Source organism: Telmatherina bonti (genome assembly GCF_933228915.1).
Source record: "Telmatherina bonti genome assembly, chromosome: 3".
NCBI classification, from domain to species: Eukaryota; Metazoa; Chordata; class Actinopteri; order Atheriniformes; family Telmatherinidae; genus Telmatherina; species Telmatherina bonti.
The window spans coordinates 17,506,116-17,529,622 of NC_136621.1; the positions used below are offsets into that span (position 1 = coordinate 17,506,116).

General features: G+C 42.0%; 2 protein-coding genes across 3 annotated transcripts in view; one reads left to right on the top strand and one right to left on the bottom strand.

Annotated features, from left to right (window-relative positions):
* Nucleotides 1-7,156, top strand: part of tsc2 (TSC complex subunit 2) — a 34,921-nt gene extending 27,765 nt beyond the window's left edge. For both annotated transcript variants that reach the window (XM_079264598.1, XM_079264599.1), the window contains 10 exons: nucleotides 1,212-1,369; nucleotides 3,642-4,246; nucleotides 4,948-5,026; nucleotides 5,102-5,188; nucleotides 5,273-5,459; nucleotides 6,084-6,223; nucleotides 6,306-6,384; nucleotides 6,466-6,557; nucleotides 6,649-6,747; nucleotides 6,854-7,156. In XM_079264598.1, the coding sequence (XP_079120724.1) occupies nucleotides 1,212-1,369; nucleotides 3,642-4,246; nucleotides 4,948-5,026; nucleotides 5,102-5,188; nucleotides 5,273-5,459; nucleotides 6,084-6,223; nucleotides 6,306-6,384; nucleotides 6,466-6,557; nucleotides 6,649-6,747; nucleotides 6,854-7,021 (1,694 nt within the window). In that variant the 3' untranslated portion in view covers nucleotides 7,022-7,156. The remainder of the gene's footprint in view (nucleotides 1-1,211; nucleotides 1,370-3,641; nucleotides 4,247-4,947; nucleotides 5,027-5,101; nucleotides 5,189-5,272; nucleotides 5,460-6,083; nucleotides 6,224-6,305; nucleotides 6,385-6,465; nucleotides 6,558-6,648; nucleotides 6,748-6,853) is intronic.
* Nucleotides 7,157-10,185: 3,029 nt separating this feature from the next.
* The window catches only part of pkd1a (polycystic kidney disease 1a), a 79,889-nt gene continuing 66,567 nt past the window's right edge, over nucleotides 10,186-23,507 (bottom strand). The window contains exons 37-56 of the mRNA XM_079264602.1: nucleotides 22,820-22,990; nucleotides 21,926-22,069; nucleotides 21,631-21,841; nucleotides 21,409-21,535; nucleotides 21,190-21,300; nucleotides 21,052-21,101; nucleotides 20,608-20,810; nucleotides 20,380-20,458; nucleotides 20,182-20,297; nucleotides 19,004-19,206; nucleotides 17,634-17,828; nucleotides 17,397-17,536; nucleotides 17,043-17,173; nucleotides 16,749-16,857; nucleotides 16,483-16,608; nucleotides 15,253-15,424; nucleotides 14,863-15,153; nucleotides 14,604-14,738; nucleotides 13,315-13,632; nucleotides 10,186-13,205 (exon numbers count right to left, since the gene is read on the bottom strand). Coding sequence (XP_079120728.1) covers nucleotides 12,210-13,205; nucleotides 13,315-13,632; nucleotides 14,604-14,738; nucleotides 14,863-15,153; nucleotides 15,253-15,424; nucleotides 16,483-16,608; nucleotides 16,749-16,857; nucleotides 17,043-17,173; nucleotides 17,397-17,536; nucleotides 17,634-17,828; nucleotides 19,004-19,206; nucleotides 20,182-20,297; nucleotides 20,380-20,458; nucleotides 20,608-20,810; nucleotides 21,052-21,101; nucleotides 21,190-21,300; nucleotides 21,409-21,535; nucleotides 21,631-21,841; nucleotides 21,926-22,069; nucleotides 22,820-22,990 — 4,028 coding nt within the window. The 3' untranslated portion in view covers nucleotides 10,186-12,209. The remainder of the gene's footprint in view (nucleotides 13,206-13,314; nucleotides 13,633-14,603; nucleotides 14,739-14,862; nucleotides 15,154-15,252; nucleotides 15,425-16,482; nucleotides 16,609-16,748; nucleotides 16,858-17,042; nucleotides 17,174-17,396; nucleotides 17,537-17,633; nucleotides 17,829-19,003; nucleotides 19,207-20,181; nucleotides 20,298-20,379; nucleotides 20,459-20,607; nucleotides 20,811-21,051; nucleotides 21,102-21,189; nucleotides 21,301-21,408; nucleotides 21,536-21,630; nucleotides 21,842-21,925; nucleotides 22,070-22,819; nucleotides 22,991-23,507) is intronic.

Genomic DNA, 23,507 nt, shown 5'->3' on the forward strand with positions numbered 1-23,507 from the left:
TGGAGCAGAAAATAAAGCCCACCTCTGTGTGGTAGGAGGAGAGTTGGCCTGGTGTATCTGAAAGCTTTATGACTCCGTTTGTGGCGGATTCAATGGAAACAATCAATAAACAGATGCTGCTTTCTTCTAAACTCTCTCCTGGTAGTGGCAACATCTTCCATGAGGATTTCCTTCAAATCTTACTTTTAAACAAGAGTAAATGTGCTTATCCCAACAATATTAAACTATTCTTTTAATTGTGAGAGATCATTTACGGGAGCTTCTTTGTGCATTTTATGCCTCTCCTGCACACCTACATCAGATAAGTCGTGTGAAAGACCTGCTGTTTTACACTTAAAGATTGTGCAAGTTAAGAAATTAATAATTTCTGCTTTACTCATCAGTAACATGGGAGGGAGGGTCTTCTGTGAGTCACAACAAAATTGTGCCTGAACTCAAATAATTTAGTTCACTGACACTCAAAGAATGCATTGAAGTAAATTTCTTTTGTCTTCTCCTATGATTTATTTTCTTTCTAATCATCTTTTTTTTTTTTTTATCTCTTTCTGAAATATACTCCCAGGTTGCCCTTTAACCCCTGTTGTCAACAGAAAAGCCCAGACCTCATTCTGCACTTCCTTGCTTTACTGGAAGACCAGTAGGGTGATGAAGAAAATTTCTGAGCAGCAGTTTTAAGAGCCAGCACTGATGTGTCTGAGTGGAACTGTGTTTTTCTGGGTGTAGAGTGGAAGTTGTTTGGGAATAGCAGCACAAAAGGACCTGGTCTGGGCTGCTGTTGTAGTAGCTGCATTGTGTTTGAGCTGAGAAATAACCAACCAGCCAAACAAACTGATGCACAAGTCTCAATGGAAATCGAGTAAACGAAGCACTGATGAAGAGATTTCGCCTGCTGCACTGATCTGTCTGAACTCCGTCTTGTTGCAGTTATTGTAGACTATAAATATTCATGTGGAGTTGAGTTTGTTGATCAGTGTGGATGCATATGATTCTGTTTCATGTCAGAATGATTAGTTGACTCCTTTAACCTTATTTAAAATGTCAATTTTAAAGAGAATTTGTAAAAATTTAATACTGACACCTGAGGAAATCTGTAGTGTTAGTCTTACAATTGATTGTCTGATTGTGCAACTAACAGTATGGAGTGTGTGTTTGTGTGAAGTTTTTGTTTATCCACATGTAAAGCATTTGGTTGTTGCTGTGTCCTGCTGTAGACTCTGTGGTGGTGCTGGAGGAAGGCTCAGGAGTCACAACAGCAAACACTCCACCAGACTGGCTTGAGAGCGAGGAGTTTGAGCCAATGCCTTCTGAGCCCATTTTCATGTCTGCTGACAAGTTCTCAAAGACCCCCCATCCAGGAACCCTTAGCAGGGTAAGTTACTGAGCCTTATAATATTTTATTTTCGTAATCCCAATGTATGCATGTGCAAAAGTCACATCGCAGGTCCTGCAATGCAGGAAGCAAATTAACTCATGTTCCTCTGTCCATCTATGCCTGCCGTCCATTTTCATTTAAACTACTTAGTAGTCATTTTTTAAAAAGGATTTAGGCAAAAACAAATTTTAATTTGCATATAAAAGATGGATTTTGCAAATGTATTTTGAAATCCTGGGTTGGGTCACGGTGGCAGCAGCCTGAACAGGGGAAGCCCAGACTTCCCTCTCCGCAGCCACGTTTGACAGATCTTATGGGGAGATCCTGAGGCGTTCAAAGGCCAGCCAAGGAAATATCCTTCCAGCGTGTCCTGAGTCTTCCCCGAGGTCTCCTCCTGCAGGGACAGGCTTGGAACACCTCACCAGGGAGATGTCCAGGAGGCATACTAACCAGATGCCTGAGCCGCCTTAACTGGCTCATCTCTATTCTGAGCCCCTTCTGGATGACCGAGCGTCTCACCCTATCTCTAAAGGGATGCCCAGCCAGCCTGCGGAGGAAACTCATTTCAGCCGCCTGTATTTGCAATCTCTTTACTACCCACATCATTATCATTAGTAGTTTTAGTAGTTTATTTAAAAAAAAAAAAAAGTTAATTATGTAAAACCTACAGACAGATTCAGACTCACACACACCCAGCTGTATGAAGCCTACATAAATTTTTTAAAATCTTTTATTTATCAGAAGAATATGAAATGAATATAATATTCTGCTCCTTCCCAAACCAGAAAGTGGAGTTGTACTTGGAGCAGAAACTAAACGGCACCTCTGTGTGGTTGGAGGAGAGTTGGCCTGTTGTACCTGAAAGCTTTATGACTGCGTTTTTGGTGGATTCAATGGAAACAATCAATAAACAGATGCCTTGAAATTTGAAATATTTCATAAACTTGAAACACACTTTTGAATTTTTGCAATTTGCTGCAGCCTGTGTTGACAGCCAATACAGCATCCATCTTGCATCTACCTGTCTTGAGAGATCTCTCCAGCTAGTAAACAACAGTCTTATCTTGACTCTTATCTCTCTTTTCTTTTATGTTTTGTTTCTTTGCTGATTCAGCCACAGTGCTGGTTCAAAACGACTGGTGTGTTTATAACAATTTCTGTCCATAAAGCGAGTCTCTGCTGCAACATCACATACTGTCAGTGCGGTTTCTCAGCCTCTGGACATTTCTGGGCAGCGACGGCTCCAGAAATGCTTACAATAGATGTGTGCCATCAAGTGAGTCTGCAACGCGGAGGCATAGGGGCTGATGATTATGTAACACTTCTTCAGTGCAGTTCCTTCATTTGCTTGTTTTTAGGTTCATTCTGAGTAAGTTTTTTTTTTTTCAGTATGTATAATCTGGATGTATATCTAAAACTACAACCTTCTGGCAAATATTTGGTAGCCAGATAGCTTACTTTGTAAGAATATCACAAACATGTTCACCACCGGATTTCAAAACAATTTAGTAAAAACTTGTGACTGTTCGGACTCATATGTCAAAAATGGCCCAAAGAATTCAGGAAATGTGAGCCTGGAAAAGTCTTAAGCATGGCAAATGCAGCATGCACAGACATGAGCTGATGGAGCAGCAAGTAAACAAAACCACTTTTTAGTATCAGTCCACTGACTCATGAAGATTGATATTCACGTTATATTTATGACTTGAAAGCCAGATCTTAAAATTCCTAGCATTTAATTCCTAAATCCTTTGTGGTTTTCTCTCCAGTGCCTGACTTGAGTTTGTTTTTTATACTGTGCAGCTTATTTAAGCACATCTAACATTGGCCTAAGGCATCATACGAAACTGAAACAAATGAAAAGAGTTAAAACAATATGATATTAAAACTTAATAAGATGGTGGAAAAAGTGTTTAGAAAACATATAAATTTCACTTGTTGTTGCTGAGAAAGCGATTTTTCCAATGCACAGCTGAAACCTCATGTGTCAGCTTGGATCTGTGTGTGGACTGAAGGGAGGGGTGCACCATAAAATAGTCTAAATCACTGAGAACCTCAAAATCTATCGAGACAAATCAGTGTTTAATGTGACTGTTGTGATTTGAAGTTGGAGGCAAATAAGCATCAGCTGGATTTCACTGTCAATTTGGAAGGTTTTGCATTTTCTTCAATCAGCTGAAACACATTGACAACATAAGTGTGTCAGAAAAACAGCAAATTCATTTGATTTGATTTGTCTTTGTTCTTTTTTTTAATCTTTTCATTTCAGTCCTCTTCCACTTCCAGTCAGGATGATGAAAAGTCAACTCTGGAAGAGGTTAGTGAAGGAGCAATTCCCATCGATCAGCCCACTTTGGGCCCCTCCACTCCAGGCAGTCAGGGGCCTGAGCTTCCATTTCAGAGCCACTCTCAGTCCCAGGGCCATGGACTCAACAAATCCAGTTCCTCTCCAGAACTCCAGACATTACCTGAAGCATTCACCAAAGCTGCTTTGGAGTCCGAGGGTACGCTGGGAGACACCTCTCGGCCTAGAGCCCCCTCAGACGGCAAGCCTCAGGTGCATCAGTCGCATTTTGAGAGGGACAAAGTGGAGGGGAGTACAGGAGGAGAAAGAAATGGGCTGGGAGCTCCAAGCCTTGGGACAGAAGGCTCTGGCTCATCATCTCAGAGTGGAGGAGCAGTGATGAGGTTGTCTTTTCCAACTGGGCCTCCACAACCTGGACCCATCTCCCCCAGCGGGGGCCACAGACCCCGTGGACACACCATTTCTGTCTCGGCCCCTTCCTCCAGGAGAGAGAGGAGAACAGAGAGGGACTCCTATCACAGTCGACAAGGACCCAGCAACGCAGAGAAAATCTCTGGACTCTGCCCCAGGTACTCCACAGTGTATACAACACACTCCTGCGCTGCTAAATTAATGATGCAATCCAGCAGCTGTTGTCAGTGAGCTCATCTCTGCTGGTTCAGGGAAGACCTGACATTTAATTCTCTTCTGCAACACACATTTCAGCTGAAAGATTATATGAGATGATTTAAAGTCCGAAGGTGCCGATTTAATCCATTCAGCAATGATGCAATATGCGTGTGCTTCTTACTTACTGACCTTGAGTGTGTTCAACCGCTGCAACCTGATGTGATTTGAGAATTTTTAAAATGCTTGAAAAACTCCAGACATAATCTGCAGGACTGTTTTGTGCAGCTCCTGCCGATGCATACCTGCATGTTTTAGCTTTTCTTGCAACACAGGGGCAGTATAAGAAATATGCGGAGCAGTCTGAGTTGTGGGCTGCTCCTGCTTGTGCCTCAGTGTTTCTATCTTTTTACAGCTTCATCAGAAGCTAAAAAAGGAAAGTTTTTTATTGTTTTATCTTTTTAAACAAAGTCGATGATCTGAATGGTTTAAACTAGTTTAGGTCAGGAAGCGCAGCTCATAAGTTAATTTCTAGAATTAAATGAGGAGCACTTCATGTTTGTTTCCTTATTGAAGTTTTCGTGGTTTTAATTCTACTTTCAAGAAATAGCAATGAAATGTTATTCATATTCATACATTCAAAGAAAATCCTCTTCTTTTCCAGCTTTGTCTTTCTCCAACTCTACCACTCTCCTTTCTTTGGGAATGAGGCAAACAAGCCTCTGCTGCTGCCAAAAACTCAGGTAAGTCGCATGTCCTGGTTGACCTGCAGCTCTCATGTTATGTACAGTGTCGGTTACATCGCTCCATTTCTGCAGGTGATAGACCGTGCTGTGAAGGTTCTGGACCAGATGCCTCCTTACGACACTCATAAGATCGGTGTGGTGTTTGTCGGAGCTGGTCAGGTGAGATCCTGCTGATCGTATTCTAGATTACACTTCACTTTTATATACATTCCTTCATGCGCTGATCCTCCTAATATTGTTCAGGTTAACAATGAGGTTGCCATCCTGTCCAATGAATACGGCTCGAACCGCTACGCCGCCTTCCTCACAGGCCTCGGCAAATTGATCCACCTGAAAGACTGCGATCCCGACCAGATCTTCCTAGGAGGGCTCGACCAGTATGGAGACGATGGAGAGTTCACCTACTGCTGGCATGACGACATAATGCAGGGTTAGTGTGGATCGTACACGACTTAAACAGGAAAGATTTTTCAGTCACCCTGCTGTGTACAGTTGTGCTCATATGTATTCATACCCTTCATTAAAGAAAAGGCTGAATTTACAACAGTCACTCAAATAACTGGAGACTTGGAAAAGGTACAATAACTAAAAATTTGAAAAAATATAAGTTTAGTAATATAATACACTGTTTTTTCATTTAATTGAGTCGAAGAAAGAAAAAAACAAACAAACAAATTGGTCCTGGACAAATAAGAGCACTTTTCTGTTGAACAGTGGGACAAAATACCTGTCAACAGGTGCAGAAGTCTGACTGAGAGGAACAAAAAACACCTGACTGGAGCGGAAACATCAAAGGATTGTTCAACAAAATATTAGTTTATGAGTGATGTAATATGTAATGAATTATCTTATTTGTTTTCTTTTTAAAAAAAAAATATTTCTATTGATCAAGTATTAGAAAATAATGTAATGATTTTTTAAAATAAAATTCTTATTTATTATTACCTTAGTCAATTTCAGCTTATTTTACAGCTTATTTTTTCCTTCTTTAAAGAAAGGGTAAGAATAAATATGAGCACAACTGTAAATTATAAATGCATTTGTCCCTCTGCAGCCATCTTCCACATCGCCACACTGATGCCAAACAGAGAGAGCGACAAGGGCTGCTGCAACAAAAAGCGACACATTGGCAACGATTTTGTCATGGTGGTGTATAATGACTCAGGAGAGGAGTATAAACTGGGCACAATCAAGGTAGATGTGCTAAAACATGCCGAAAACATCTGCAGTATGCGTTTTGTTCCTCATTACACTCTTTCCCTTTTCCATCCTGTAGGGACAGTTTAATTTTGTAGAAGTCATTATTAAACCACTGGATTATGAATGTAACCTCGTTACCCTCCAGTGCCGTAAAGGTGAGTCCATCAAAATGTTTTATCATCCTCCCGTCTGGTTTCTTTTTCTTCTTTTTATTCTGGCTTCCCTCCTTTCCCCAGATCTTGAGGGCCTAGTAGACACAACGGTGGCTAAGATAGTTTCAGACCGCAACCTTCCACTCTTAGTGAGGCAGATGGCTCTGCATGCAAATGTAAGGGTTTTTTTCTTCAATATTTATTTTTTATCTCACAGAAACCCACACGCATCTTTATTTTATTTTTCTACTTTTAATCTCTTTGTAGATGGCTTCCTTGGTTCATCAGTACAGAGCTAACCCCTCTGATGCTTACGCTTCCAAGTGGCTCGCCAGATTACGGCACATAAAGCGGATCAGGACCAGGGTAAGACCAGATATTCCCTTTCCTCCCCACCACTACTTTTTATAGATATTTTATGTTTAATTTACTGTAAATTGGAACCCGTTCTTTTTATTTTTGTCTGCCTCAGGCTCAAGAAGACATCCAATCTCGCTCAACTCCCGGCATCTCGCTGACCCAAGGACACACTCAGCAGAACAAATCATTTCAGCAGAGCGCGGCGGCAGCGAACCCTGAGGCCTCCGGGCAGAGGAAAAGACTTGTATCAACAGTGGATGATTTCACAGATTTTGTTTGATGACATTTCATGTCCTGGCTGACACACTCACATACACAGTCAGACAGACACACACTCACATGCAGCCACTGACGGGGTGTGATTGTGTGTAAATCTGTGTATGTAATAAAACTGATGATATAAAAAGATCTGAAATTCTGGGTTATATTTGTTTAGTAAAGGCAGAAAATCCCTCTTGCACTCCATCAATAGTTCCATGACCATTGGATTTACAGCTTCAGCTCAGTGTTTAGCTCTCCGTGCTGCAGTTTTGTTGAAATTCTGCCTTGCTCCTCTCATGAATTACTTTCCAGCCTCAGTAGGAAGATGTTTTCAGAAACAACAATCTTAAAAATCCTGAGACCAAGCAGCAGGCAGACACACAGCAGCTTTTCATAGTTCTAGATTTCTTTCCCACGAGTTGGTGCCATGCCACGCAGAGATGAAGGTGCAAATATGGCTGGAAACTAGATCATAAAAATACCAGTCTGTGATTGCTGTATGCTCAAATAAACCCCTTTCTGCCATCAAAGCATAAACTTTTGTCCCAGTGGAGGTTTGTATACAGAACTGTGCAAAAGTCTTGAGTAAAATAGTTCCCTTCTAGCATGCTGAAAAGTTAGTATGTGCACTTTTATTGTTTGATGCAGTCTGAACTTTCTTAGCCAATCTTTCTAGTAATTTCTTTTAGTCATCAGGGATCATTTTCTAGTCTTCTGAAATGAATTCCTAAAGGAATTCCTGCCTTTTGTCCCATTTATTTTCCTTTTTGTGATGATCCGAAAGTGCTTCAATCATGTTGAAGTGAGAGCTCTGAGAAGGATTAATCTCTTCATAAGAGCGGTTATTGATTTTCCATCCAGTTATGGTGTCATGTGGCGTACGTCAACCTTTTTTCCCTGAAGAACGGCTTCTTGACCTTGTATGGAGACCATTTCTGACGTCACGGAGAAAAAAAAAAGTGGCTCAACCGAAGGGTTAGAGTTATCGCTCTTATCCCTTAGCCCCCCCCCCCCCCCCCCAATCTTTCTTTAGGATGTCACTTTCAGATATGGTTCAATAGCTGTTTATGACCCCCCCCCCCCCCTCCACTTTTAACACATCTCAGTGTGCAAAGTTTTCAGCTATCAGCTCTTAGTGAACCCTATTGATGTGAAAATGCTCTGCTTGGTCTGGAGAGCTGCAACTAAAGGAACTGGTAGCAAGGACACTGCTACTTTACCAGGTTAGCTGTTATGTATATTACTATGGTTAATTTCCCCCCCCCCCCTAAAAGGACTAAATGTCAGTCAAGTTGCTTGACAAAGACGAAAAATATTTTTTTTTCCTCTGACAAAGGTTGGATACAAGAACTGGGCTGAAGTAGAAGAATTTTCAATTTTTTTCAATTCAATTCAACTTTATTTATATAGCGTCAAATCACGGCAATGCCATCTCAAGACGCTTTACAGACAGAGGGGAAAACATAATGAAGGCCAATTCATAACAGCCTATATAAGGAAACCAACAGATTGAGTTGAGTCCAACTCAATCTCCCATCCTGAGCAAGCACACTGGCAACAGTGGGAAGGAAAAAAAGTTTTCACAAACTTTCTGCTTTAGAGAACCTTTAAGCAGCATGTGGCTTCGGCTGTTGCCGAGGCAAAAATTCGGGCATGGGAGGAGTTCGGCGAGGCCATGGAGAAAGACTTCCGGACGGCTTCGAGGAGATTCTGGTCCACCATCCGGCGGCTCTGGAGGGGGAAGCAGTGCTCCATCAATACTGTATACAGTGGAGATGGGGAGCTGCTGACCTCAACTCGGGACGTTGTGGGTCGGTGGAAGGAATACTTCGAAGACCTCCTCAATCCTCCCAACACATCTTCCGGTGAGGAAGCAGAGCTGAGGGAGTCAGGGGTGGACTCTCCTGTCTCTGGGGCTGAAGTTGCTGAGGTGGTTAAAAAGCTCCTTGGTGGCAAGGCCCCGGGGGTGGATGAGATCCGCCCGGAGTTCCTTAAGGCTCTGGATGCTGTGGGGCTGTCCTGGTTGACACGCCTCTGCAGCATCGTGTGGACATCGGGGACAGGGCCTCTGGACTGGCAGACTGGGGTGGTGGTCCCCCTTTTTAAGAAGAGGGACCGGAGGGTGTGTTCCAATTACAGGGGAATCACACTCCTCAGCCTCCCTGGTAAGGTCTATTCAGGGGTCCTGGAGAGGAGGGTCCGCCGGATTGAGGAGGAGCAGTGTGGTTTTCGTCCTGGTCGCGGAACAGTGGACCAGCTCTGTACCCTCTTTGGGGTCCTGGAGGGTGCATGGGAGTTTGAGCGAGAGCTGGAGAGGACCATGGTCCTCAGCCGGAATAGGGTGGATTGCCCTCTCCGGGTCGGGAGTGAGGTCCTGCCTCAAGTGGAGGAGTTTAAATATCTCGGGGTCTTGTTCACGAGTGAGGGAAGGATGGAGCGCGAGATTGACAGACTGATCGGTGCGGCGTCTGCAGTAATGCGGGCTCTGCGCCGGTCTGTCGTGGTGAAGAAGGAGCTGAGCCAGAGGGCGAAGCTCTTGATTTACCAGTCGATCTACGTTCCTACCCTCACCGATGGTCATGAGCTGTGGGTCGTGACCGAAAGTACGAGATCTCTTGTACAGGCGGCTGAAATGACTTTTCTCCACAGGGTGGCCGGGCTCACCCTTAGAGATAGGGTGAGGAGCTCGGTCATCCAGGAGGGGCTCAGAGTAGAGCCGCTGCTCCTCCACATCGAGAGGAACCAGTTGAGGTGGCTCGGGCATCTGGTCAGGATTCCTCCTGGACCTCCCTGGTGAGGTGTTCCAGGCACGTCCCTCTGGGAGGAGACCCCGGGGAAGACCCAGGACACTGCAAGGATTATATCTCCCGGCTGGCCTGGGAACGCCTCGGGATTCCCCCTGCAGAGTTGGCAAATGTGGTTGGGGAGAGGGAAGTCTGGGCTTCCCTGCTTAGGCTGCTGCCCCCAACCCGACCCGGATAAGCGGTATGAAGATGAAGAAAAACCTTTAAGTCACAATACTGTAAATTAAATAAGCACTTAATAGCAAAGCACAACCGCGACAAACCATCCAAGGAAGGGTTTATATTTGATATAAATCACCTTATTATACAGAGTTCAGCTGTCAAATCCTTTATTCGACATTGTCAAGTGCAAAAGCATGACAAGTGCTACAACTGCGGATTGCGGAGCAGATACAAGAAAACGTAAACAAATGTTGTCAAGGGCTGATGTACAACAAAAACACAAGAGAAGACATGAGGCAGAAACATTAGCTTAGCACTGTTAACTGTTAAACACTGTACACGTTAAAGGCTACGAGACACGCAATCTGTTGAGCTTCCTGTGAGCTTTACTTGGCATTTTTGTCATCAAACATTAAATGGATTAAAATCTTTGGCTGCTGTGCTTCAGTTAGACCAGAGAAATGTAAAACTTTGGAGTTTGCAACACCAGTGCTTGACCTACATGTATGTCACTGAGCACAATTAATGCTGATGAGAAGAAGCAAAAATATATACATCATATTGAGCAAATATATACAGAAATGTACACATTATAAAGAGGATGGGAATTCTGTTTTTTTTTCTTTTTTAAAGTAAAGCAGATTCCAATGAAACAAATAGATACAATTTTGGGACGTTTACATACTTTAGAAATGTGAACAATCTCTCAACACACACCCTCTTTTAGTATTTTAACACCCAAACACCACTGTTTCAATTTAATTTAATTAAATGGAAATATTTATATCTCACCCAGTTTTGGTTTTCCTGGATTTCTTTCCAGGCTTTTAAGGTGAGAGTGGGTTCCCTGAGATTTGCCCACTGGACAACAGGACACAAACATTACAAAACAAACAATCTGCAACAATACCGCGGTAACACTTTACAGGAATGTTTCTTTAATGCAGCTAATGATTAAAACTTGCCACAAGAGTTAAATATAATGTTCGTTATCAGCTCAATTAGGAAATAAAGTGCAAGTACAAAATGTATGAATGAATTACTTGGCAAAACTCAAGATGCATAAATGATGCGAAAACTTTGGTAGCAGTTAATGTTAAGATAAATGTGAGTGAAGCTTTTTTTTTTTTTGGTCTGCATACCAAGCTTATGACTTTACACGGCACCTCATAAAAAAAAAAAAAAAAAAAAAAAAAGCAAAAACAATACAACAGAATAAAAGTGCTTTTTAAACTGCCTCCATTGTGATAAAAGAACACAATGAAAATATGTAGGAGAGACAAAGAGTCACTATAGCTTCATAGAGGAAGAACTTGTGTAGACAGTTTCAGTAACACTTTTAGTCCCTTTATTCATGTTAATACTTATTTTAACCGCTTTGTCACTGCTCTGCCTCGTCCTTCTAGATCCTCGTCTCTTTTTCATCCGCCACACATTTGTGGACAGCACTTTTTTTTAATCTGCACCCTGAAAAGCTGGCTGCTGGAATCCCAACAGCAGCATGACTTTGTGTGTGTGTGTGTGTGTGTGTTTTCTCGAACCTCAGCACGCTGAAGCGTACGACACATTTCCAAATGCTGATATGCATCTACAGTGTTCTATAAGTATATACCTGCATGTGCGTATATTTGTGTGTGCCTGCAGGCAACTTTGGGTTCATAAAACAATATTAGGACCGGCCACAAGTTTCCACAGTGACCAAAATAGGAAATATAACAAATGCAATCACACCTTTTTTTCCTTTCTTTTTTTTTTTTTTTCAGAGATATACAAAATACTGTTTGCATTCTGCTTTTAGTTCATAGTCCTCTGGTGAGCACGCTTCTGTGCTCTTGTCAACAAAAGCCGTGTGACCTCCAGGGTCACGAGGCAACGGGGTTCAGTCTTTTTGGGGCCAAGTAATATTTCTTGGTGTTGTTTTTATGTAATCAGGTGACCAGCACCCTGTTTTTGTGACCAAGTGTAAATTTGGATGCATGTTTGCTTATTAAAAGCTGTTTTTTTTTTTAACCGCTCTACAATTATCCCTCTCACAGCCCTCAGCTTGACTTTTCTTGCTCCTTACGGTTGCTTTCCGATCCACCATTTTCCTCTCCTGGGTTTAGAGAGGGGCATCTGGAGACAAAACCAGCTGTCCACGTCCCCCTCTCGTCCTTAACCCCGACATTTTAGCTCCAACATTCTTTTGCTCCACTTTTTACTTTTGTTCATCCTTCTGGGTTTAAGGAGCCCCGACCCTGTTTAAGTTGGATGGACCTTGTTTTTCAGGGGTGGGGGTTTCCGCTTCCTCTTTCGTGTAGGGATGGTGGTGGTATGAGCCGGGTGGTTGAACAGACTAGAAGAAGGGAGGGTTTCTCTGTCAGTGGGAGGATCCCAGTCTCGGGTCATGGGTGTAGATGACAAAGAAGGGGTGGGAGCGCGAGTACATGGAGGTGCAGCGGGTGTTTTGGGTGGCAGGATGAGGGAAGGAGTGTTTGCTGATGATGTGAGGAGAGGTGGAGGGTCAGTGGCAGATTTGTCTTTAGCCTGTGTGGGTGTTGGTGCACTGGCTGAAGGTTTGGCTGATGACTGATGGGTGGGGGGGTGTGCAGAGGCAGGTCTGGGCTTCATAAAAGGAACAGGTGTCGCTACAGGATTCTTTTTGGGGTTGGTGCTCCCACATTCTTTCGGAACTTCCCTTTTCTCTGTCTTTTTCTCCTTCCTGCTTCCTCTGTACTTTTCTTTTCCAGGCTTTTGTTCTCTCTTGTCCTCCACCTTCCCCCTCTGTCTAACCTCGCTCTTCCCTCCCAGACCATCATCCCCCTTTTCTCTCCCTTTATGTCTCTTTTTCCTCTGAGCTCGCTCCAGTTTACACTCAGTGTGGTAGACATCCTCTGTAGCCATGTTGACACGGTCAAGCTGCTGCAGCAGGGCGTCCAGGGTTGGGAGGAGTCTCCTCAGAGAGGCTTCTGTCTCGGCTCTCTCCCTCCAGCTGGTCCCTCCTACCAGCACTCCCGGGCCGAGCCCGAGTCCAACACCCAACCCGAGTCCCAGGCCGATCCCTGGAGCTTCTGTCAGGCTGCAGGGGCTGGATGAAGTTGGGTGCCATGATGCCTCAGAACTGGCATCAACGCTGTCCGGGGTGGGTGGAGAGTCTGGACTGTCTAACGGGGGCAAGCACAGGGACTTACAGTCGCTGGTGGAGGATGAGCGCGATGGAGGCAGCTCCATTCCTTCGAAACGCACTTTGTGTCGAAACTGAGAAGACAGGAAGAAAGAAAAAGAGAGAGATTAGATGAGACAAAGTTTATATTATTGCACTTTCAGCAGGAAACTAACTTCCTGCATTTTCCTCTTTACAGTTTACCTCCTTGGCCCGACTGAGTCCCATCCACATTTTGAGTCTTCTGAGAAACAGCTCGACCATCTCATAGTCTTGGAGATCCACCGCAGGGCGGTACAGCTCTGCTCGTGCACGCCGGTAGTTCCTCAGTAACACAGAGATGCCTAGCCATAGCAACACTAGCCGAAATACGGCAAAGCTCACATGGAACACCAGCGAGGACACAGTGGTGGAGGGACCGGTTATCATCAAAGCAGGACGCCACGGCAACAGGCCTGCACCCAGCAAAGACAGGCAGGTGGATGTCACACTGCCGTAGCCATCCAGGACGGAGTTAAAGAGCTGGATAGAAAAACAGAAAAGTGGGGGAAAAGTTTAATCAAATGGATAACTGAGTAAAAAAATATTCAGAAGATGTTTTTTTTTTTAAAGGCTAAGTAGTTAGTGAGGTCACCAAAAACATGGGAAATGTTTCTTCAACTTATTGGGAGACATTTGGACAACTGGAGTGAAGCATGTTAGTATACCCTGGACAAATGATTAGTTTATTGAAACTAACTAACCTTCTAACAGGTGCAAAATATTAAACCCAAATGGCCAAAATCCAAACTCCCACAACCAAGATAAAACCGGCAGCCAAACTGGGCTTAAACTAGCTTACTTTGGAAAGTTGTTGTTTAGTTTGCAAACACTTGGACTAAATCTGGCTGGGATTATGGATCATGTTGATCTTCTTCTTCTATCGTGGATAAGTGTCATGCTTCCCCTCTGTTGTGAGCCACTTTGGATTAAAATATCTGTTGAGTATAAATGTGCCATGTACAAATATGGCATCGTATTTACCATACAGTGAATGACTTGTCCAAACACAGGATAACTGGTTATGGTGGAGCTTTGCTCTTTTTAGAAGGAATTTTTCTTCCTCCTGCCACAAAGTGCTTGCTTCGATTGAATTATTTAGTTCCTTTTTGCATAATGTCCTAATAGCTTTTTAGCAGTCAGTGCTATATGAATAAAACTGGAAAAAAGTGGTTTGGCTGGAAAGTGAAGACATCAAAGCAGCTCATATTGTCTAAACCATAAAGATGAAGCTCTTTCATACAATCTGACCTCTTATGGGTTCAGTGGAAGTTTTCTTAAGAAAGTTTAACATAAGAATTACAGTAAAACTATGCAAGCTGACGACAACAATACATGAATACTGTGTAGATTTTTACAAGGCTATGTACTTGCCAGCTGTGTGGAAGGTTACATTTAGTGTGTGTGTGTAGATGAACAGGCGTTAAACAAAGCAGAAAGGAGACAGTTCTTACCAGGTGTCCTGTGTGTGAGTAAGCCAGTATCAACAGCAGAAGTGCCAAAGAGACTCCCAGCAGCTCCCAGATCGATCGCCGCAAGGCTCTACCAAACACCGCCCACTCTCGAAGAAACCGCAACTGGTGGGACGCCTGTATGACCGAGAAAGGACAAAACACTCAAAAGTTGCATTAAAACAACAGAAATGGCAGATTATCAAAGGCCACAATTTGTCTTGAATAATGAGGTGAACAAAATGTGGGATTTCTCTCTAACCTTCAACACCAGTATGAACAGCAGCAAGGAGGACATGATGGTGTAGAGCTGAGTCTGTCTGGCCAGTGGGTAGAAGTCTGTGAAGGAGTCCTGTGGGTGCTTCAGGAAACCCGCCCACTGCTGCTTGGTCATGATGCAGCGGCTCAGATGTAGCCCACAAACAGACGCTGCCAGAGACAACTTACAGATGCCTAGCAGCCTCCACACTGACAGCAGGTACCTGTAACCGTCTCTGAGGAAACCCAGGGTCCCACGCACCAGGAAGTAAAACACCAGGCCGAGCAGGACAATCTGGAGATTCATTAAGAGCCAAAAGGATTCAGCGGGAGCCTGGAGATCAGTGGTCATTTAAACATTACTGATAGGGTTAGAATGGTTGCCAGGGGTTACCATTAAAAGCAGCTGCAGGTCCAGCCCCGTTATTGGCCACAAAGTGAGGACGATGAGCTCAAGGCTGGACTGGGCACACTCAGAGACCGGGAACTCAAACAAGAAGGAGAAGACAGCCAGGAGATTTGTGTTGATGTTGTAGAGGGAGAACTCCACAAACACGGCACGAGTCCTGGGAAGACACAAACACACATGTAACATACTAAAATGAGGAATGTTTCATAATATTCTGCATTCAAATTTCTAACAAATCTGACAAGGTCGAAATGTTTCTTCACGTCTGCCTTCATTCCACGGTGTTTGGGCTTTTTACCCTGTTATGCTGCATCACATCTGTTTTCCTGCAGTTTAAAGCTTTAATATTTATTTTGCCATCACTATTTTGGCACCTTTTAAAACAAATATCTTCTGTCAGGCTGATTCAATTAGCCTCCTCCACATTCCTTAGGATCCTCTTTAGTATCTGCCAACTAACTCTGCTAATGTACCACAAGCTTCCACACACTGAGGGTCCTCCCATGTCCTCTTCTTTTGTTCTTGTTACCGCTCCCCAGATGATGCATTCTTAGCAAAAAGGTTTTGAATATATTCCTTGTTTAGTCGTTCCACTTTATCCGTCTCTAATCAATGTATGCAAAACGAGCATGTTTATGACTGGATGTTTAGCTTCCAATTTGAAAAGATAAATAGTAAGTTTAGTTTCAGCTCTTGTTGACATTCAGTTTCTCCCCTCTGAATATCTGTAACCTCACACCGCATATTCATGCCATCAGTTGTCATTTACAGAAACAATTGTTGAAAGTGAGCCCAAATTCTTTACAGCCTTTTTTTTTTTTCAAATTTAATTTTTGTTTCACTACATTTTATGTGCAATTTATTCATTTTTGCAGGCTATGGGGCAGGTTGTACTGTAGAAAACACATTTCTAAAAGCACAAATGTGCTTTTTATGATGAAAATGTTAAAAAATGAAGTATGTATGAACGTTAAGTTTTTCCTTCTCTTGGAATATTTCTAGTCCATGGAGTCTGAACAGTCTGGTCAGTGAAATCTATTAACCAAAAAAAAAAAAAAAAAAAAATCCACAGAAGTTATTTTTATTGACTGTATCACTTTGATTTGGCCTGTGAATCAGTACAGAACATTGTTATTTATTTATAACAGACTTTACAATGTCACAAGTTTCCAGGTTTCCATGCTGTCTTCAGCTGTGTTGCTTCATGGTCATTACCTGTGGTCGAGCCAGTGCAGCTGCTGCAGCTGCTGTAAGGACAAAGAGGCTTCGTCCAGGCTCCTGTTCAGCTGGCAAACACCTTTCTCATTGTCATTCTCATCCATCTGACCCAAACACCACACCCTTGAAAAATGAGTGGAAGGACACAGAGGAGAGAAACAAACAGGAAAACATGACAGATCAAAGATCACAGCATGTTAAAAACCTACCAACTGTGAATCAGACGTGACTTGATTCAACCGAGTTTTTTGTCCTTTCCTCACCAATCTGCATCAGTAGCTCCAAAAGGAGTTCCAGCATCTTTAGTTGGGGATGTAACCCGGTCCTTTTCCAAAAAGGACGATCTGTCTCCTGGACTGAAACCAATTATAACTGGGAAAAAAAAAAGTAGTTTTTTTTTTTTTTTTTAAAAACATCATTATGACAAGTTTAAACCCATTGCCCCAGTTATTCCCAGTCTCCCTGAGGAGTTCTGTGAGTTTAATCAATAAGGTCATAATATTTAGTCCCGTTAGCTCATGATGAGAGTAAAAACAGCGCCAACAAGGTAAACTCACCCTGTGTGTCACGCATTTGTCGGAGCCTCACTGTGCCCAGTAACATGCTTCCCGTATCTCTCAAGAGTGAAGACTCATCAAGTAACCGTGGCAACAATGACCCATTCAGCCACGTCAGAACGTCATCTCGCCTTAAAGACAAAGAAGGGTATTTGTCGCCCATATTCACGTCAAATATACAAACAAAGGTCTCTTAAGATGTTTGAGTTTGCAGAAAAATGCACAGATTCTCTCGAACACGACTTGATACAAATTCTGCGTCACATGACCAGAAAAAAAAACCTCTTCACATTGTTGTTTTCAGATAGCCCTGAAATATCACCACGGCATCTACGATTTCATTTGTGTTTTTACCTGCGAACAGCTTGATACTCTGATGTGCGCAGAGTTTGCTGCAGCTGAGTCCGCAGTCTCAGGCTGTGTGTGTCTTTGGCCGAGTCAGAGTAGTTGAGGAGCAAAACGACCAACAGGAAAAACATGTAAAGCAAGAAATTCTGAAAGGAGATAAAACATGCTATTAAACAACAACAGCAACAACAAAATAGCTTTTTATGTTAACATCATGCCTTCTGGCAATAATCTCTCTCGAACCTTCAGCATGGTGTGCAGCATGTGGACTTTGCGGGCCTGGTTTCGGGCCTGGGACAGAGCGAAGCCCTGCGGTGGTCTCACTCTGGTGACCCGCTGGACCACTCGTTCCACCCGGGGGAACTCCACCAGCACGTCTTGGTCTTCGGGACGCAGTCGTTGCACACACAGTGCATAGTAAACAGCCTCACACAACACCTGTAGGTGAAGCAAGTAGCAGTAAAACCTTCAGAAAAGTATTCATGACAATTCTGCAGAACAGATGATTCAAACTGGACATCTGAAAAGAAAACTGAAAAATGAAATGTTTGATGGGAGTAGAAAACATTCAGTCAGTGGATCTTTCACTTATCTGATGTGATCGAAGAGTACAAGAGTGTCATGTCATATATTGTTTAAAACTGTATGATTTGACTAAACCCTTAAACACAACACAACATTAACTGGTTGAAGATGTTGCTTTTAAACCCAGCTGGTCAAAAACAACATTAGCATTCGGATGGAGATACAAATGAAATATGAACTCTACATTTGACTGTCTCTTTAGCTGCTCAGATCTCTAAACCAACTGCATATATATCTGTATTAAAACTACCTGTTATTTTATTTAATAACCTTACTTTTAGTGCTGTAAATCACAAATATACCACAAGACATACAAAAGATGGAAATTTTAGCTTGCCTAAAGCAAAATCAGATGCCATAAAAAGAACAGTTATGTATAGAGGCATAAAAACATGGAATTCTCTACCGAAGAACATCAAATTAACCACTGACCTTAAAAACTTTAAAATATTATTAAAGGACTATTTTTCAAAAGTACAGGTATCTATATAAATCATAATAAAAGGGTTTGGTGATAAGTATAATAAATACAAATGCAAGTGTAATAGAGTAAACTAATTGATAATGTGGATAGAGGTCTACTAGAAGATTAGTATTATAGATAATTAAATATATAAGTTGATATCCAATTATCAGTAAGCGTATTTTTTTTGTAAATGAATAGTTTACATGACAGGATGTGATATGAATGGATATTACATGCATACAGAGATGATTTTGAAGATGTAAATACCTTGTATTCCAGGATTGAGCTGAAATGTTGACGCGCTGTGTAACTTTTTACAAGTTTTTGTTTGTGATATTATAATTGTGCCGGACCCCAGGAAGAATAGCTGTAGCTTGCTACAGCTAATGGGGATCCTTAATAAACTAAATAAAAAAACTAAACTAAGACTACTTGCACAAATTCATCTGGTGCTACACAAGAACTGGATCATTAACCGGTTGCTCTTAAAGCTTACATATGGGTGGTGGAATGAAAATAAGTAATGTGATAAATCAGCTGAGAATAAATACAGTGTGTTTACCTTAATTGGCTCCAGCAGCAAGCAGGAGCACAAGAAACTGGCAAAGCAGGAGATCAACCACCTCATAGCCACACTCTGACTGAACCCATGACCCGCCCAGATTGAAACACCGTTGGCTAGAGCAATCCCCGCCCAGCTGCCCCACAAGGCAGCTCGTCCACACCAAGGAGGGAACCGTCTGGGACGACATACGTCTGTCACAACTGCAGACAGGAAAGCAACCCCACAGATCGAACAAATTCATTTTCATTTACAATATTAACTGTTTTAAAGATGTATTTCACTGTAAAGAGAGTCCTCTTTTTGCTTTCTCGTCATGTCTTCGCTACATCTAAAAAGACATGAAAAGGCCCGGCTTCAGGCTCAAACTACGCTCTCCCAAAGCGAGTGTGAACATCTGTAAGTGAGGTGCATATTCTGCTTGATTAGTCATACAACCACTTCACAGTATTAATTATCTAACCAGGGACAGGAAATTTACATTTTTCTTCAAGACGCATTTCTCTTTGAATAATATTTAACACCACACTAAAAGAAACATTTAAGAAAACAAAATAGTGCCATAGGAAGTTGTCTCTGTTTCCTTTTTCTCTGACTGAACATGACTTGCTGTGAAAATGTCTGATTAATGTGTGGAAATGACTTTTCCAAGCCCTTTTAAGTCCAGTACTAGAGAGCAGCATATGACTTTGAATTGTGCTTGTATTTAAGATTTCATGTAATTATCTGCAGAGATTCGCCTCTACCTGCAACAGCACCGATATCCTGTCTATTGAGAGGACGACAAAGTCTTATAAGTTTAAAGTTATCAATCCAAATATATTTATTTAAAGCTATTTAAAAGATAGATAAGGTTATTTATCCATACCTTGCAGTTAAAACTGCTCCGTGTTGTCTTTAAAATGATTTAAGAACAAATTCTGAACCTCGATGACGGCAGAACAGAATGCTTTCACTAAACCGTCATATGAACCAATCATATCTTACCTTGTATTAATGCAACAGATTCTTAATGAATCATTTATATTTGAGAAATAATTAACATTTGACACACAAAGACAGGTAAAAATTCATGTTTAGCTAAATAAAATATGAATATGAGACTTTTTAAATAAGTAAATAAACAAATAAATATGTCAACAAATTGATTACATCAATCCAAACACACAAACACACACCTGTATTTGAGGTAAACGCTGTTTTCGGTGGGTCTCTTCTGACAGCCTCTAGAGGAAGAGGTTCACTCAGCTTTTGAAGGAGAATCACTTCCGTCTTATCTCCAAATATACTTGACCTAAAGCAAAAATACATTCAATCCATGAAAACTGAAGTGATTCTGTTGAACTCTTCGCTGCAGATATTTGTAAACAACGTACAGGTCAGCCATTTCACTTTCATCTGCCTGAGGAAAGAAGTTCTGTCCATCCGCCAGTATGTGCTTTATAAGATCCTCATCTGTGAGTGGAAAGAAGCCGGGTGTTAATCTGACATTATGATACAAAAAAATGACATTCTTATCACATAATCTGTGATTATTTGTGTGAAATGATCCTTTATTTTTGGGCAACAGTGTTTATGTAAAGTGACAGCCTTGCATGGGTTACCAGATGAGGTGAAGTATTTGTTGCGCTCCTCCTCGTTGGGGCTGAAGGTCATGTCCACACCCAGGTGCCTGCTGCCCTGACCCCTTTTCAGCCTGGGCATCCCTGCCCCATGTCCTGCCCCTCCCACCACGGACACGTCGCTCAGTAGCTCTGGCCAGTCCCTGTCCTCAGTCTCCTCCTCTGCCACGTCCCAGCTGTCCTCGCTGAAGTGTGAAGGGACAGATGTTAGTTATTGTCATGCAAATTATTCGGTTTCTCCAAAATCCTTTAGCAACTCTTCTCAGAAAATAATAATAATGATGATGGTTAAATTATGGCTTTTTATTTATTTGTTCATTAATAAAGATAAATATGGAAATACATTCATTCATCTTACTTTTTTCCAGCTGCCATTTACATGCAAGTACAACTATAAACAACTACCACGACAGCCGAGGAGTTTACCTTTTGATTGATGGAGTGGGTAAATCCACATTAGTTTCCTCTGAGTTGCTCTGAGAAATAAAGATGGATAAAAAGGTAATTGCACAGACAGAGAAAAATTTCCTTAAAAAAAAAAAAATTAAAGCAAGTTTCACCTACCTCTGCATTAAAGAAGAGGAAGGAACTTCCTGCCATGGAGTTGTCAAGGAAGTCATCAATCTCCACTGACTCCTGATCCACTTGTGGTGGCACCTGCTCCACGGTCACACACTGGCGTTCACGCACACACAGATAAAATATCCAGTGTTATTTTTAGCCTGAATCCAGGACTAAAACCTCCACTGTGTGAGTTTTTGGGGGGAGTTTGTGTGACTGTACCTTACTGCGGCTCATTCTGAATATCGTGAAGACAAACAAGTAGAGAGGGTAGACGATCAAACAGGTCACCACACCTGCTGCCACTGTCTCTCCATCTAATGATGAGAGGCTCGACACTGCTCTGGGGCTGCGAAACAAAAAGCCATTCGCAACATATCACACAAGCTGCACGGTGAAAATTTCAAAGCTAGAAAGCTGCAAAGGCCAGAAACATTCCTGTACCCGTATCTCTTGTCCACCACGACGCTGTACCACAGAGTGTTGGCCAACAGGAAAAGCTGCAATAACACAGCGCAGCATGTGGCTCTCTGCAGGCGGGTGAAGGGGCTCCGGGGAGGTCTCTCCCACAGGGACAGCCACAGGTGACTCTCACACAGCGCCCTCTGCAGCTCGCACAGCAGGAGGCGAGGCAGCTGGCGAAGCGCAGCCTCTTCTGGGAAAACAGCAGAAGAAACGATTTAACAGAGAAAAATACACAAACACGTCCAGCGGGAGCTGCTCGCTACACGTTGCGTACCTGATGCCTCCACGTCAATCTCCACCCGTCCATCAGTCCTCTCGTTATCGACCGACAGCCACTCCTCAACCAGGAAGTAGTAGCTGCTTCCTGTCTGCAGGTCTTTGACTAAGACATACTGAAGCATCCACACTGGTGACAAACCTGAGGGAGACGTAGGGAAATAAGGTTACAGCAGATTAAAGGTGTAAAGAGCAAAGCAAAGCTCATACGATCACGCTCATATATCACGCTTCATACGAGGCCAAAAAAAGTGCCTAAGAATGCTATGATGCGTCTTTCTTACGCCAAAATGACCTCCTTCATCATGCGCAGTTATCATCACCAAAGGGCGAAATACACTGGGGACCAGCAACTGAAACACCAGGGTCCCAACAGCCTTGTCACCCAAAGGAACCCACTTCCTACACAACAGATGGTCATGCACACAATATCCTTATATCAGACGATGACATCGCGCTGGCAAACAAATCTTTCAACGTCTTATCATTGCGCTGCTCACGTTGCAAATCATCCCCAGACACAGATAATGGTAAATCCGACAAGTTTAAACCGGTCTCACACACATCATCCTGGGATGATAATGCAGACGTCTTTGCAGCCCTGCTTGCTGCTTGGGTTACTGCACAAGCAGAAGAACTATTGTCCTGATCAGATGGCAAAATGGAAACGACAGGTGCACAGGACGTCCACCCGACAGACAACTCAACATCTGTCCCAGTTCCATCGCGCATTTCTGAAAATACATCAGTCCAGACCCTGCTACCCACCACTCCGTTGCCCAAAATAAGGTGTATAACCCAAGACAAACCCCTACAGAGACATTACCCTGAACAAGGTCACAAGCAAAGTTAAAAATCTAAGTAACTCTTAGGGGGGGGGGCATGGCTTCACCTTTGTTGTCATGCCAAATCCGTATTTTCCACACGCTACCCAGGCTGGCATCCGTGGCAATGTGGAAGATGTCTAGAGCGTTGCGTGTGAAAGCTCCCTTGCTGTCGAGATGGCGGTGTCCGCTGCGGCTTTCCCGTCCATACAAACTGATTCCTACATGAGCTGTTGTGCCTGGAAAGACAGACAGGACGTTTGGAGAAATTATATACCTATATATACCTATATATATATATATATATATATATATATATATATATATATATATATATATATATATATATATATATATATATATATATATATATATATATATATATATAGGTATATATATATATATATATATATATATATATATATATATATATATATATATATACCTATATATACCTATATATATATATATATATATATATATATATATATATATATATACCTATATATATATATATATATATATATATATATATATATATATATACCTATATATATATATACCTATATATATATATATATATATATATATATATATATATATCTATATATACACCTATATATATATATATATATATATATATACCTATATATACACCTATATATATATATATATACCTATATACACCTATATATATATATATACCTATATACACCTATATATATATATATACCTATATACTACCTATATATATAT